General features: G+C 41.3%; 1 protein-coding gene across 1 annotated transcript in view; it reads left to right on the forward strand.

The window, feature by feature from the left end:
- PAPPA2 (pappalysin 2) overlaps positions 1 to 17,125 on the forward strand; it is a gene marked incomplete at both ends in the record, with an annotated part of 293,108 nt that overhangs the window by 34,715 nt on the left and 241,268 nt on the right. Inside the window, one exon of the mRNA XM_081225317.1 lies at positions 5,990 to 7,061. Coding sequence (XP_081081443.1) covers positions 5,990 to 7,061 — 1,072 coding nt within the window. The remainder of the gene's footprint in view (positions 1 to 5,989; positions 7,062 to 17,125) is intronic.

Consider the following 17,125-nt stretch of genomic DNA (forward strand, 5'->3'; position numbering starts at 1 on the left):
TCCCTTCAGAGAACCAGTTGTTAAACATTCATCTACATAACACTGATTTTGTATCTAATTTGTTCTTCCCTTTGATAGTTCATCATCAAATTCCTTCTAGTCATCACAGGTAATGCTTATTAATCACTTTGTATGAGTTAGGCACTGTGCTAAGATCCTTCACATGTGTTCTTTAATTTAATTCTCACAACACTGTGATGAAGTAGGTCTGTGATCTCAGCTTGTGGTTGAGGGATGCTGAAGAGAAGACCAGTGGTGGACAGATTTTTATTTTACAGGTACAGTTTGCAAGTGAGTAAACTGAGATTCAGCAAGATGATGTAATTTTTCTGAGGTCACACAGCATGTTAGGTGGTAGACTGGAGGCTGTAGCTTCTGGCTGACTCATGCTTGTAACCACCATGCATTATGCTCTTCCCCAGCATAGAAAACTGTTCTGGGCTCAGAATCATGACACGTTGGCTCTAGTGTACTCTATGCACCCAGACTGACACCTGCCCTCTCAGAACCTCAGTGTCCTCATCTATATAATAAGGCTGGTGATGATACTAATCTGCCTAGCTCACAGGATGGCTTTACCGTTTAAATGATAGTTACACCAGATTGCTTTGGAAAGCTTAAGTACTGTATAAATGGGAGATATCATTACATGATAAGAAGTGAAGAAAAAAATATTAACTAAAAGAATACTACATCACAGTTTAGAAGATTCAGCTGAAGTGGATATTTTATATAAATGCAGGTTCTATGAAATATTACAGTAAATGTTTCTGGGTGAAATGGCAGGACCTTTGATCTGGGAATGCCTGAACTTACCTGTTGGAATTCTTTGGCTTTGGGTCTCCCTAACCTTCCCAGACACTCTGATTAGTAATCAAGGTGACCTTAGTTTCATGGGCAGATTTGATTGGAACTAAGTTATTAAGAAGGTAGTCTAGTGCTGGAAAGTTGACATTTAGTAACTTCAGGGAGAATTTTTGCCTTATTATGTCCATGTTTTAATAAAGATTTTTTGTTTTTTGGGGTTTTTTAGCTGTTCACATAGCTATTTATACTTCCAACTGGCAGCATATTTCATTGTAGTTGTTTATTTAAGGTTTATCTTCTTGACTATACTGAACTCCTGATGATGTCAAATAACTGTATGATTATTACAGAAATCCCAAGCACCAAGTACTGAGATCGGCGACTAGTATTGCTGCATAAATTTCTATCCAACAAGTGCATGGGTGAACTAACTACATGGAACTCTTGTGGTGTTCATGTATATCTTATGCCACAGTTGTCCATCTGTAAGCTTTGAAAAATTTCTTAATTGCATTTGGAGCTAGTGTGCAAGGCAAGGTCAACCACGTGGTGTTTCATGCTAGAGTTCATCTGTGTGCTATTAGGATATCAGAGGCATTTGGCAGCAGTAGGAAAGCCTCTAGGTATTCCCTAACTTACACAGTCCAAGCCCCTTACTGTGTTATACAAGACCTACCTTGACATGTTTCACCTCTGGTGCTCTCCATCCTGCCACTGTGTGGAATGATCTGTAATTCTTTAGCCTGGCCAATTCTTACATGCTCTTCAAGAGTAGGTTTGGGTCTCATCCCCTCAGAAAATCATCTCTGAACTATGGGCTGTGATTAGGTTTTGTTTTTACTCACCTATTTATTTCTTGATCTTAGTTCTGATATTATATTAAAATTATTTCCTATGTTGCCTATTCTCCCATGAGACTGTAACTCCTCAAGTGCAGAGACTACCTTTTCTTCCAAAGCTGAGAAGAGTATGTACATCTGGCATGAATGAGATGTTCAGCAAATATTTGAGGAACTGAAATGACTAATTCCAAGTAGAATTTCTTTTTCTAGGAAGAGCAAGACAGTGGGATGAAATGTGAACCCTGCAAGGCTTACTGGGGTGACAGCACTTCAAGTGGCCAAGCATGATCCGGTTCCCACCAGCTAGGGGTGAAGCAGAGAGCTTCCAGGTTATGGGTTCAATGTTGGGGCTAAGGCTGTGTTTGTCTGAGAACAGACTGTAATTCTAGTGTAACTGCAGTCTGGTTTATTCAGTCTCAAGGGAGAAGAGAATCAGATAATTTTCCATTCAGTACCCTACAGATTGGAGGAACAGATTTTAACCAGTACAGACTATAAGACTATAGAAGATGCAGGGGGTAGAAACATTTATTTACTCTGTCCTTGTAAATTTTGAAAATCCCCACAAGGACACACTCATGATCTCATGAAAGAGGTTGGGGTGGCTGGCAGTCATTCTCAGGGAGATGTAAGCATACTATGCTTCAAGGCCACAATTTCCTCTCTTGGAATAATAGATCTTTTAGTGGGAGCAGGGTACATTTATTTCCATTTCAGTAGTCTTAAATGTGAGTTGTATTATAGATAATAAAAAGCCCCAATTAATTATGAATCCTAGACAATCCATTAACCATATTCTCTAACAGCATCATATCTGTGCACTTATTCATAACAGGCTCCTGTTTCTTTTAACTGCCTTTCATTCCACTAGTTTTCTGAATTAATGAGCAAGAACGTATGGTTACATAGAGACCTCAGACAAACATAATATGCTCTATCGGATGTGATCCTTAAACAAATGGTTTAAAACAAATGGTTTAAAAGAATTTCAGATGCGATTTCCACTTTCATGTCTGACAACTTATTGATAACAATTTTTCTAATTCCTTTCCACTGATTGGAAAAATTAAGATTCCCAACTTCTGTCTTCTGCATTTCCATCCATTGAACAGCAGTCAGAAGCTTGATTTGTTTTGTTTGTTTTTTAAAATTTATTTATTTTATTTATTTTATTTTTGGCTGCGTTGGGTCTTCATTGCTGCATGCAGGCTTCCTCTAGTTGTGGAGAGCAGGGGCTACTCTTCGTTGCCGTGCGTGGGCTTCTCATTGAGGTGGTTTCTCATATTGTGGAGCATGGGCTCTAGGCACATGGGCTTCAGTAGATGTGGCGTGCGGGCTCCATAGTTGTGGCTCGTGAGCTCTAGAGCGCAGGCTCAGTAGTTGTGGTGCATGGGCTTAGTTGCTCCGCGGCATGTGGGATCTTCCCAGACCAGGGCTTGAACCCGGGTCCCCTGCATTGGCAGGCGGATTCTTAACCACTGCGCCACCAGGAAAGCCCTTTATTTGTTTTTAAAATATAGAATAACAGCAGCTTTCAACATGGTTTCACAAGAATCTGTATTTGTGAAAGTTCCACTTGTGATTCTGATCCATGGCTAGTGTTGATGACATTGGTTTCTTAGTTCGTTTGGTTTGCTATAACAAATATACAACAGGCTGGGTGTCTTAAATAGAAGAAATTTATTTCTCACTGTTCTGGAGGCTAGGAAAGATAAAGGCACCAGCAGATCTGGTGTCCGGAGAGAACCCTTTTCTTGGTTGGCAGATGGCTGTCTGTCTTCTTGTATCCTCACATGGTGGGGAGCAGAGAGAGAAGCTAGTTTGCTTCTTAAAAGGACACTAATCCCATCATGAGGGCACCACCTGCATGACCTAATCACCTCTTAAAGGCCCTATCTCCAAATATCTTCACATTAGAGAGCAGGGTTCCTACAAATGAATTTTGGGAAGACATAAATGTTCAGTCCACAGTAATTGGGTTGGAAAATTCTATTTGTTAAATATGTTTTTTTTTTCCTTCTCTGGAATGAGTGCCGGGCAGTGCTTCAACAATTATTTACTCTCTTCCTACAGATGAAGTATGAGCAGTGGTAATACAGCAAATAGAATGCAGTTATCTAGGTACCTAGTGAGGTTTCACATATGCTGCTGTGACATCTTATTAAATTAGAGAGTAAAGAATCATTACTTTCATCATCATTCAAAAAGTAATACTTCTATATGCTTTCTACAACTCCCAACTAAAATTGACTATTTTAATGCTCTTGGCCAATGAATCCTTTCTAATATAATTACTAAAATTTAGATTAATCAGAACTACACTAGTATGATAAGAAAATTCCATGTTTTGTGTAGTGTCTCAAGAAGTTAGAAATAACATTTTAGACACACTATAATTTTAATAGCTTCCTATGAGCTAAATAAGTAGAAACAATTATTTTGTTGCTACTAGAAGTTCTAAGGACAATAAGTTAATGTGTTCAAAATTGCAGTTAGATGCTGGCAGGTAACAAGCTAATTATCTAGTAATTTATATGTCAAGCCTAATAATTTATACCACAACTCATATACACCTGTATATGCAAAAATATGAAATAGCCTCCTCCTCAACTCTTCCTCTTAAAAACCAGCTGATATTTACTAGTTGAGAGGTTAGTAACTCCATGGTTCTGATATTAAATATTGAAGCACATTTGTTCATAGGTTAGTGGATGGACATAATTAAGGCTAAATGTACTTATGAAAATAAGTGAACCAAGGAGAAACCATGAAGCAGGAAACTTATTACTGATCTCACTAGGTTTATCTGCTTTTTTGAAAATCTACCCAGTACAAGAATTTGTAAAGCAGTAATTGTTACATTCCTTTACCATACAGACCTCAATGTAAAAATAAACAAAAAACCCCAAACAATACTAGAACATCACCATTGTATTATACCTAGTCATCACCAGTACTTGGAAGTCTAATTGTTAGAATTGCTAGATTGGGGATGAGTTGCTTTTGTTAAAAAGAACATTTTATTTTTTAAATCACAAGTTATTGATTTATGTTAGAGACAGAAGAGAAGATAATCTATCATTTATGAAAAACATAGCTACTTTAAAGACACTTGCCTGCAATTACAATGGGAGGACTCATGGCTTTAAAATCCAAACTGTCCATAGAGTGGTACTGTTTGCGTGGATTATATAGGAGCTCAGGTAAATAAGTAAAACTATTGACTGGGGGAGGCTGGGGAAGAATAACTCTTGGTATTATCCTCAGGTATCTATCTAAAGGCCAGCCGACTTTTCTAACATGCATTCATTAGTTAAAGCAGTATTTACTAAGCATTTCCTGTGTGAATGTACTGCCTCTATGTAAATTACAATTGAAGTCTGCTCTTGAGACCCTGCCTATATAATATAAGAGGGACCTGGAGGATGGTGGGTTCATAACCGCAGATGGGTTGCTGGGAACATTCAAGGCCTCCAAATTGCCTTCAGTCTTCCTATCTCACCTGTGGTCCTGTTACATCTGATCACTTCTTCCTGCTGCCAACTTGTTAGTGACATAGTGATCTACAGGAATTCCTTCCTTTGTTTATGGGGCTTAATAGTCCTGGGCCTCCTATGAGCAAGGTGGTAAGTAAGGTAGCATGTGGTAGGAGCTTCGTTTACCTGGGGAAGTTCCACTTCTGTACTCTGGTGGGCGTTATTGGCTATAAAACAATCATTCTTATGATTTGACTAGGTTTTTTTACTCTAGGACCGTGGGGCAATGTCATTTTGCTTACTCTGGGGAACAACTGTTCACTATGGATGGGTATCCTTGCCCTTGGGCACTAGAGGGAATAACATGTCTGGGATGTTACAGTCTTCTCCTTATTTTCCCCACAAGAATCATCATTTCAATATTCAATAGAGAAAAATGACCTTTGAAGGGGTAGGAGATGACTAATTTTTTTAAAAACCATGAAGGCCCTCATGACTTCTGAGGAAGTGGAAAGACTGGGAAGTCATGGACACAGAGTCACCCTGAGGAACGTTTGTGCCAGAGTGGTGAGGATGGCTTTCAGTTGCATTAGACATCCCCTTACAACTTCCATTTTAGTTATTTAAAAACACCAGAATGCTTTAAATTGGGTGGAATCTCAAATTAAGTTCCTTTTGGGGAAAGATGTTGCCAGAACAGCCTGATATGGGGTACTGGACAGGCATCTCAGGTGGAGAATCTGTATCACTTATCTTTTTCCCATTAAAAACCTACATTCTTGCTATTTATATGGGTTTTCTTCTCCCTTTCTCCATCCCCTTTGTATCTGGTATTTCTCCCCTCGACTCTTCCTTCTTTCCCAGGTGTGTTTGATAACTGCTCCCACACTATCAGTGACAAGGGCTGGGCCCTGGGGATCCGCTCAGGGAAGGATGTGGGAAGGCGAGATGCTCGCTTCTTCTTCTCTCTTCGCACCGACCGCGTGAAGAAAGCCACCATTATGATGGGTCACGGTCGCTATCAACCAGGCAAGTGGACGCACGTGGCAGCCACTTATGATGGACAGCGCATGGCCCTGTATATCGATGGCACTCAGGTGGCTAGTAGTCCGGATCAGTCTGGTCCCCTGAACAGTCCCTTCATGGCATCTTGTCGTTCTTTGTTCCTGGGTGGGGATAGCTCCGAGGACGGGCACTATTTCCGTGGACACCTGGGCACACTGGTCTTCTGGTCGACGGCCCTCCCACAAAGCCACCTCCAGCACAGTCCTCAGCAGCCAAGCGAGGTGGAGGATTTGACCACCCTGCTACTGACAGCCAGTTTTGAGCCCCTGGAAGAACAGTGGGCCCCCTTTAGAGACGGGAAGTACCCACGGCTTGAGGTTCTCCAGGGCTTTGAGCCAGAGCCTGAGATTCTGTCACCTTTGCAGCCCCCGCTCTGTGGGCAAACAGCTTGTGACAATGTGGAACTGATTTCCCAGTACAGCTGGCACTGGCCCCTTCGGGGAGAGAAGGTGATCCGCTACCAGGTAGTAAACATCTGTGACGACGCGGGCCTGAACCCCACTGTGAGTGAGCAGCAGATCAGTCGGCAGCACGAAGTGCTCAACGAAGCCTTTAGCCACTACAACATCAGCTGGCAGCTGAACATCCACCAGGTCCGCAACTCCACCCTGCGCCTCCGTGTTGTGCTCGTGAACTGTGAGCCCAGCAAGATTGGCAATGACCACTGTGACCCTGAGTGTGAGCACCCACTCACAGGCTACGACGGGGGCGACTGCCGTCTGCAGGGCCGGTGCTACTCCTGGAATCGCAGGGATGGGATCTGCCATGTGGAGTGCAACAATATGCTGAACGACTTTGATGATGGTGACTGCTGTGACCCGGAGGGGGCTGACGTGCACAAGACCTGCTTCGATCCTGACTCACCTAGGAGGTAAGGGACTGGGGCTTGGGGTATCCGGCTTGTAGGGTACATTCCTAACATCGTTTTATCCTTTTGGCTTCCGGAGACAAAAGAGTGTTCACACAGCCCCCAAATAAAACATTCATCTACTCCACCAGGTATTATTGAGCTTTCATGAAGTACCAGGTGTTGTGTTGGGTGACTAGGAACACAGAGATGATTCAGACGAGACACAGCCCTCCCAACTCACTTTCTATGGAGCAGACAACTGTGTACGTGGTGTGAAATGCTCATGCACCAGGTGCTTAAGACACAGGAAAGCTGAACAACTTCATCTCTCAGAGGAAGCCAGGGCATCTTCACAGAGAGCAAAACAAGGTATATGTCGATAGAAACCAATCAGCACCAGTTATACGTGAGCATTCCTTTTATAGTCTTAGGTTTCCAGCAAAGTAACACGAATTCATGAAGAGGCCCATGTGTGAAGCAGTTTGAGCAGTTCAGCAGCTTTATGAACATAAGACATTCTACATCTAACCACAAGTCTCCTTTAGATGACTGGAGGCTTCCTCTTTTGCCCCATTAAATTCCATTCTCCACACAGCATCTGGAAAGCTCCTGTGTAAAAGGTAAATTAGATCCTGTCACTCCCCTTCTTAGTTTTTTTCCCACTGTTCTTAGAATAAAATCCAAGCTCCCCTCCTGTCTCCTGCATCACAACCTGACCCCTGCCTTCCTCTCCAGCTTCCTCCCCTGCTCTCCCCACCCACACTGCACAGCCTCACTGACTGTTCTGTTCCACTGAACAGATCAAACTTGTTCCTGCCCCAGGGCTTTGCACTAGCTGTTTCATCTTCTTGGAATCCTCTTTTCCTTGGTCTTCCCTTGGTGAGTTTTCTCTTGTCATTCCAAAATCTACTTAAATGTCGCCTCCTGGAGAGGCCTTTCCTGATCTCCCAAGTTGACTAATCAATCGCTATTATGTCAACTAATTTAAATTCTCTCTATAACACATCACTTCTGATGTTTTTCTTGTGTATTTGTTTATTTGTCTTTCCCTGGCTTGGAATATCAGCTCTATGTGACCAGGACACTTGTTACATTCCCAGTGCCTAGAGCAGCAGCTGGGACATAGTTGTTTATTTCATGTTTATTTTAATGAATAAATGGATCTGATGTGTCATCTGTTGTGAGACAGAAGCCAATAGGAGGATTTCCATTTGATGGTTGATGCAGGAGTTCGGGAATTTTAGAGGGAGGTACGAAAGGAGAGAGGTGGGTGGTAAACTTAGTAATTTGTGTATGTGGGAAAGGGTTCCCCATTTATAACTGGTACCTTTGTACGAATTATAACAAGGCCCACACCTGAGGTAGGATGTAGTGTTGGTGGGAGGCGGGAGGACTAGATCTCAGCTTCCACCCAATACCTGAATGGCTGCCTTTGTGGTTTGGGGCCATGATTTGTGTGGTAATTCGTGGTCTTGTGTGTGGGCAGTCCTCTTGGTGCCCCTGTGCATGGGAAGTTAGCACCAGTGAATAGGTTCACCTGTAGCTCAGATGTCTGACATCAAGGATCGAGTGTAAGATTTGCAATCAGGGGACAGAATTGAGTTCCACAGTCCTTGCTACTTAACCAGCTGTGTAAGTTGCACAAGTCACTTTTGTAAACCCAGATGTCTTGTCTGTAAAATGAGGGTGATTGCAGTAATACTTTGCATTACCTATATCTTTGGGTTATTTTTGTGAAGCAAATGAAATAAGGTACAGGAAAGTGCTTGGTAACTCTAAAGTTTTCAAAGTACAGAATCAGTTCTAAACTAACGTTAGTTATAATCATTATTAGAACTGACAGATGGGAAGCCTTTGTTTACATAATAATACCCAAGGAACTGATCACATTACCAGAAATATTTGCATAAGAAAGATTCTGTTTGGGTTTGGTTTTTAGATTTTGATAACCTTAAGCAGAAGCTAAACCTCACTAACAACAATGTTTGCCAACTCTTAGGATCTCCAGAGAACTCTCCAGGGAAATCTGGCTTGTTCTCATTTGTCTACTAGCTCATTACAACAACCCACTGCCTTGACTGAGAGAGCTGTCTTTCAAGGTACCCAGGCATCACTCTTCTTAGAGTGGCCCCTTGTGTCTCTAAATACTTACTGCCACTGCCCTCATCCGGGTGTTTATAACTTATTCCCCTTACCACTTCAGAGTTGCCATGGTAACTTATCCTTTTCTATCTGTAGACCCAGACACGTTTCAAACTTTCTTACGCCTACATGCAAAACTCGCTTTTTGGAATAAAAGGAACTAGTCATACTTTTTTTGATAGTTAAAAACATTTAAATAAAAAATAAACGCTCCTGGTTAAAATATCAAATTGTACCAAAAGGCAATTTTACCAAATTGTACCAAAAGGGAGAATGACAATCCCCTGCCTAACTCTTCCTCATCCTTCTCCACTCTCTAGCCTTTCTCCCATATTTAATTATTTTACTTGCCTCTTCTGGTAATAACCTCCATATACATATATCCAAATATTATATTTATATCACTTGATTCATCAATTTTATTTTATTTTTTTAAATTATTATTATTTTTGGGGGGGGCGTGCCATTTGGCTTGCGGGATCTTAGTTCCCTGGCCAGGGATCAAACCCACATCCTCAGCAGTGAAAGTGTGGAGTCCTAACCACTGAACCACCAGTGGTTAGGACTGATTCATCAATTTTAAACATTATGCATAACTTGCTCTTATTACAAAGATAAGACTTTTACTTTGTCTCCTCCCTCTCCTCTGCATTTTTCTAATATAGTAATTTTACTATTTTTGGTTGAGTCAGATATATATATTTACAACATTATGACTGTAGAATATTTTTCTTTTGGTTGCAGAACAAAGTGTTATTCTTTTATTATATTTCCTTTCTGGTTTAGCTCCCTCACTCTCCCATACACACACACCCTCCCCCTTGAGTCTCTATTTCCTCCCTCCCTCCCTTCTTTTATCTTCCTTCCTTCCTTCTTTTTTGATATCTTCAATCATTTTCAAATGCTTTATCATATTAGCTAATCTATAGAATGTGTCTTTTTTTTTTTTTTTTTTTAACACTCTTCTGGAGCTCTCCCTTCAAGTTTATTCCATTTTTTCTCTCCTCTTCTGACTTGACCAGTTATCTTTAGTTCTGCTTCAAAGTTGTCATCCTGAAACTTCTCTTCACTGCTTTTTTGAGGGGGAATTGGAGTCACTATGTCCTGAATTTTATGAATATCTGTTAATTTACAACCTCATTTTACTGGAAAACATCCTTAAGTAACTTTCTAAGAAAGGATGTTTTAGGTAACTTTTTCAGAAAAGCATTTCTCAAAATGTTTTTTATTTTGCCTTTACCCCAAACTGATAGTTTGTCCTGGTGTAAAATTTTGGGTTGGAAAACATTTTCTCTTAAATTTTTGAAGAGATTCATTAGCTGCCTCTAGCTTCTATTCTTATAACTATGTGTTTTAGAGGTGAATTTTTTTTCCTATTAAAAATCGTTTTAGGGCTTCCCTGTGGCGCAGTGGTTGAGAGTCCGCCTGCTGATGCAGGGGACACGGGTTCGTGCCCCGGTCTGGGAGGATCCCATATGCCGCGGAGCGGCTGGGCCCGTGAGCCATGGCCGCTGAGCCTGCGCGTCCGGAGCCTGTGCTCTGCAACGGGAGAGACCACAACAGTGAGAGGCCCACGTACAGCAAAAAAAAAAAAAAAAAAAAAAAAAAAAAAAAAAAAAAAAAAATCGTTTTGAATTTTAACTTTGTTACTTTAGGGATTTTATGATAATTTCTTTTTAAGTGTTGGCCTTTTATTCTTCTTTTGTTGATATTCAGTGGTCCTTTCCATTTGGACACATGCCTCTTACCTCTGGCAAATTTTCTGAAATTATTACTTTGATATTTCTTAATTCTCTGATCTATTTTTCCTCTGTGAAATGCCTGAGGATTTATTTCCTGAATTTATTCTCTGTCTTTTTTCTCACTTATATTCTATCTCTTTGTTATTTTGTTCTATATTTTGGAGATTTCCTTGAGTTTATCTTCCAACTCTTCTATTGAATTCTTTTAAATTTTAGCAATCATATATTTAAGACTTTACTTTTTGATTTTCTATAGTAGTCTATTTTTATTTTAAGGATGCACCCTTTTTTGAGGCTAAAAATAAGATGAATTCTGAATTTTTTCCCTGTGCACTATATCTGATTCATCTATAGTCAACTTTTATTTTTCCTTTTTTTTTTCTCTTAATTCCTATCTGTCTTTCATGCTGATGGATTTTCTCAGATGTCTAGTGCTTATTCACAATAGGAAACACACTTTCATATCTCTACTCTTATGATTTAAAAAAGGATGTTTATCTATGAATTTCCTCTTTTAGAGGGAGAAATCTGAAGGCAGACTGTAGTGGAAAGGGTAGGTTTTCTTTTTCCCAATTCCCTGATACTTATTTCATGTACAGACCTTTTATTCATACTCCATCTTCTCTGCCTTGTGTTTCTTGTGCTGAATTTTTATTATTAAAAACATTGACTGTTTTTCATAACTCTTATTGGCAAGAACCATATTTTGAAAAACAATTATCAAGTTCCTGTGATGTGCCAGACACAGTAAGCTAAGCAAAGGGACAAATATAAAGAACACATAGAGTAACTGTTAATATCTTAGTGGAGGGATTTAGTAATTTTATCTAAATACCTGGGTTGAAATTCAGTCTGAGGCACTAAAAGCAGAACATAGAGTATAGACTGCTTTTCTGTGCCATGGCTTAGACTGTTTGAAAGGACTTTGGATTCATAGAGGTGTAGATCTCTGGATTTCTATGAGCGCCTGTGACTTGGTAGAGTCGGTGGTTGTGTCTGAACTAAATTACCCATATCTAGCAGCCCTATTATTACAATTAAATCACAGTGTTCAAGTTCACAATTCCTTTATTTTGTGACTCTAAAGAGACCCAACTTCAACAAATTTTTCCAGACATTTTTTGAGGAGCCGAGCGTGCCAGGCAAAGAGTCCCTCTACTCAGGAGCTCACCATTTAGTAGGGGGTGGTTGGGAAGTGGGGGACACACCTACAGATTGATTACTAACATGCAAGTACAGTGATTGCTTTATGAACAATCCTTCCTGTTTCTCAAATCCTGCTCAATGTTCCCTCTTCCCCCACCCCCCAGCAAGAAACCAGAAATGTAGCCCAAAGGAGTTCCTCTCCCAAAAGCTCTGACAGGAGGAGAGAGCCTGAGGAATCCAGCACCAAACATCTGTAACCCAGATGGGCCTATCAAAGGGAGAGTATTTATCAGACTTGGGGCTGGTCAGAAGGAGATATGAATTATAGATACATTACCCAGCCAGTTGAACAGAATTATCAAGATAGAGAAACTTGGCTTGTGGAAAGGGAAGGCTACATACACCAGATGTATGTTTCTACATAGTAGCTGCCCTAAGAGAGGGTCTACAATTGCTGTGGGAAAGAAGGGCTTGAAAGTCCACTTTAGTAAAATCACAAATGTCATTGGCTCCTCCCTATGATGCATCCTAGGAAGCCAAGCCAAGGGAATCTCTATGCCCCAAGGGAAACTCAGCTTCCCTAACCTTTGTAGGCTTCAGCTTCTTTTTGGTCATGACTTGTTTCTGTTGTTTTTCTCTCTAAAATTATGTCTCAGAGATGAAGGATTCTTTGCTGCTGAATCTACTTTCCATCCCTTACTCTTTCTCTCCTTTTCACATCAGAGTTGAGCTTAGTAGCCAACCAAATCTAGAGCACTGTGTTTACCTCTTTGCTTTGGTTTCTATGTGTCAGATTTCATCACTCTGTTATCATGTGGAGAAAAATCACCAAATAAAAACAAATGGCTGAGGGGAGTTCCCTGGTGGTCCAGTGGTTAGGACTCTGAGCTCTCACTGTCAAAGGCCGGGGTTCAATCCCTGGTCTGGGAGCTAAGATCCCACATGCTGCTCGGTGAGCCCCCTCCCCCGTGCCCCCCAAAACAACAACAACAACAAACAAATGGCTGAGAACAGTTTAAGTGAGAGTCATTAACCACCTAGTGTCACCATGCTGTGAAACAGACAATGGGATCAAGGCAATTCCCTGCATTTGCTTTCTGATGCCTGTGGTGGGCTGAAGTCTCTGTGTCTTGGTGCCTCACTGTGTCTTCTCTGCCTCATTTCCTGAGTTTTGATGGTGGGGAGTTTGAGGGCAGAAGAACTGCTGTATATAGCAATGCTAATGCATGGTCTACTTCCCTCTAAAAGGAACCTCAAGAGGGTGGGCTGGGAGGTGCCCTGCAGAAACATGGCACAGAGTGGTGTCTGCAGTTGTACACTATAGGGTATGTATCTATGGGACAGGAGGACAGTTGCATGTGACATTCAAGGGAACAGGTGGAGAAATTGGTGCTGCACGGACCTGGATGCTCTGGATTAGCTGTGCTTTGCTCACCCACGCTCTGTGGCTGTTGAGCCAAAGGAATGGTTGGGCTGGGCCCCTGCAGTGGCAGATCTGTTAAACATCAGCCAGGCTTCATTATAGGTTTCTTTTGAAGTTGGGATTCAAAGTTCCCTGCAGCCAAAAAAAACATGCATGGGGAAAATAAGTGTAAGGGGTAGAAGAAGGCAGAGAAAAAAGAAATGGAGAAGAAACTTTAAAACTGAACAGCAAGAAAACACCTAAATCCCTCCACTAAAATGCACAGGCTGTGCAAACTCTGAAGAGACAAGACTCACCTTCTCATTCTCATTTTATCTGGCAAAGGGAATAGGAGAGAAGATATAAGAATACCTTCTGGTAAGCTCAGAAAGTTTACTAACAAACAGAAATGTCTCTTGGTTGTTTTTCTACAGACCAATTTCTCTGTAGTTTCAATAGATACAATTCTATAGAGTAAGTGAAATCCACAATTTTTCTGTTCACCTGGCTGGCTCAGTGAACTTTTCTCCCCAGGTAAGTGGGGAGAGGTTGTTTTTCTCCTTTTCATGGCTATTTTCTAGGCAAATAGGCAGACTTGTGAGAGAGCCCTGTGGTATGTCTGGGTTAAAAATATTTCCTCTTAGAAAATTTTTAGGAGAGACCCTGGTCTCCAAACACATTCAGTTGTTCAAGATACTTGGGTATTTTCCTAGGAGCTGGGGTGCTGGCTTTGGTACCCTGGCCAGATGCCAGTCTGTCTTGGAGGATTTCACTTAGGGATCTTTTCCTAGAATTTAAGCCTAGGAATCTGAAAGACAGCTGCACACTTAACACATGTTTTCCTTTTTTTTCCTCTAGGAACACTGTTTGCATATTACTTTAGTGACAGAATGAAAGTCACAGAGAAGTAGGTTGGGGAATGTATGGAACATGTAGTTAGTCTGGGCATCACGGGTTATTCTGAAGATTTGTTTCATCAGAGCGTCATTCCCTGGAGGAAGATGTTGACCCATTAATTTTCTGAACCCCAGTGCATCTCTCACGTCTCACCAGGAGCTCTGTCTGTGGCTGTGGACCTGATTTTCCTAGCTTGATGCTTGGCTGATTCCTACTTATCCTTCAAGTTCAGTTAGAATGTCACTTCCTCTTTCCTGGTAACATTCCTTGGTCCTCAAATAGGGATTATCTATCTCATTTGTACCACTTCTTATCTCCCTACTGCCATCACTCTGCTCTGATCCCATTGTCTCTCACCTGTGTTATTACAATAGCCTCCTAACGGGTCTCCCCACTTTTGCTCTTGCACCACCCAGCACTCTGTTTTTTAACAGAGCAGCCAGAGTAACCCTATTAGAGTACACTTCAGATCAAGTCATTCCTCTGCCTGGAATTCTCCAGCAGCTTCCCCGCTCATTCAGAGTCAAGGCCAATAGTATTGCTATAACCAACAGGGCCCTACCTAATCTGGCATCAATTATTTCTGTGGCCTCATCTCACACCATGCTCTCCCTTGTTTACTCCATTCCAGCCACACTGGCCTTCTCATTGTCCCTTGGCTTGGCAGACATAGTCCTGCTGCATAAATGTTTCAGTGGCTTTTCATTCTGCTGGAGTGTTCATCCTCCAGACTCCTACATGGCTAGCGCTCCCTCTTCCTTCCAGTCTTTTTTCAGAGTCACCTTCTAGTGAAGGCTTCTCTGGTGACCTCACCTAAAATCCCAACTCCTCTGACTCTTCATGGTTTCTTCTCTGTTTTACTTCTCTTTTTGGAATTTGTCACCAACATGCTATGTATTTAAAATTTTTGCTTAACGTCCATATTCTCCACTAGGATGTAAGTTCCGTTAGAGAAGGGGTTTTTGTATGTTTGAGTTACTATGGCCTGTGGATCAAATTTACCTTACCACTTGTTTTTGTAAATTAAATTTTATTAGAATGCAGTCACATGCATTTACTTACATATTGTCTATGGCTGCTTTCATGTGGTAGAGTTGCATAGTTATAATAGAAACTATGTGGCCCACAAAACCTAAAATATTTACTATTTGGCCCTTTACAGAAAAAGTTTGCCAACTCCTTCTTTTTTTTTTTTTTTTTTAAATATTAACAAGTGATTATGAGAGGTTTTAATTTCCTTCTGTGTCTTTAAATTTTTTTTTATTATTAATTAATTTATTTATTTTTGCTGTGTTGTGTCTTCGTTTCTGTGCGAGGGCTTTCTCCAGTTGTGGCAAGCGGGGGCCACTCTTCATCACGGCGCGTGGGCCTCTCACCATGGCGGCCTCTCTTGTTGCAGAGCACAGGCTCCAGACGCGCAGGCTCAGCAGTTGTGGCTCACGGGCCTAGTTGCTCCTCGGCATGTGGGATCCTCCCAGACCAGGGCTCGAACCCGTGTCCCCTGCACTAGCAGGCAGATTCTTAACCACTGCGCCACCAGGGAAGCCCGCCAACTCCTTCTTGAGTACAGATTTACCATACAATATTGTAATTACCCGTTGTTATCTGTCTCTTGTACAAGACTTTAGGCTCTTTGTTCATAGTTCTTATAACATAGGAAGTGCTCAATTGATATTTAAAAAATGAATTAACATATCTATATGAATGGAAAATAAATGACATGGGGGAAATGACAGTGTTGGGCAAGGGTTTGGGAAGGGTAGAATGTGCTACTCTGTATTGAAGAAAGAAGGATGTTCAGAATCTACACTCTAGTAATCCTTCCTACTGGCCCCCTTACTGTTGTAGGATTGCCATATTCAGAACTAAGTAAAGATACCCATGAAAGTGTGAATATGTTAGCTGAGGAGGGAAAGGCTGTAAACCGTTTTACTCATTATCTCATTATTTGAGTGGCTGAGCTCCCAGATGGCTCTGAAACTATGAAACACAGAGCAAATTTTGATAATCAGAGAAATAGTCAACTATAGTAGCCGGGAAGTAAGATGAATCCTCATTAGCTGGGGAGACAGTGATTGAGAGAAAGAGCAGACCCCGCAAAGTGGGTACAGGGCCCTTCAATGAGAAGGGCCTCTTTGAGGTGATGTCACAGATTAGCCAGTATTCTTACCAAACATTTTAGTTAGGCTTTTGTGGTTGTAGAGAACAGAAACTCACTCAAGTTAACGAAAAAAAAAATTATTGTACAATTACATATGGGCTGGAAGTGGAGCTAGAAGGCTGCTAGGGACTAAGGCAGGTTTCACACATCGTTTCTCTCAAAGGCTGCAGGGTTCTCTACATCTTAGTGCACCTGCACCATTCATATCTTGTTCCCAGTTTGCTAGATTACTCATAGTTCCCTTTCTCTTATAGCTTTAGTTTAAAACTGGACTCAGCTTTCTGTGGCTCCTGCTTTATTTCATTGAATCTTCTCAAGATTCACATCCAATTGCTAATTGCCTCAGTCTCTTGCAGAATCTTGGTTCATATTCTGGAGACAATTAATGTGAATTGGCCCAACTCATCTTTACACGTCAGGCTAGAAATCATAGGTTTCTGGCCAGCCTTGAATTTAATCAACTGTGGCCAAAAGAACAGGATGGCAGGGAGGGCTCCTCAGGGTTCCAAGGCAACATCTCTCAGCTGGTGCCAACACTCTGGGTAGAGCAAACTGGCTTTTCATCTTTACTTCTTGGAGACTCCTGACATACATA

The sequence above is a fragment of the Mesoplodon bidens genome (genome assembly GCF_964165515.1).
Source record: "Mesoplodon bidens genome assembly, chromosome: 2".
In the NCBI taxonomy this organism is placed as follows: Eukaryota; Metazoa; Chordata; class Mammalia; order Artiodactyla; family Ziphiidae; genus Mesoplodon; species Mesoplodon bidens.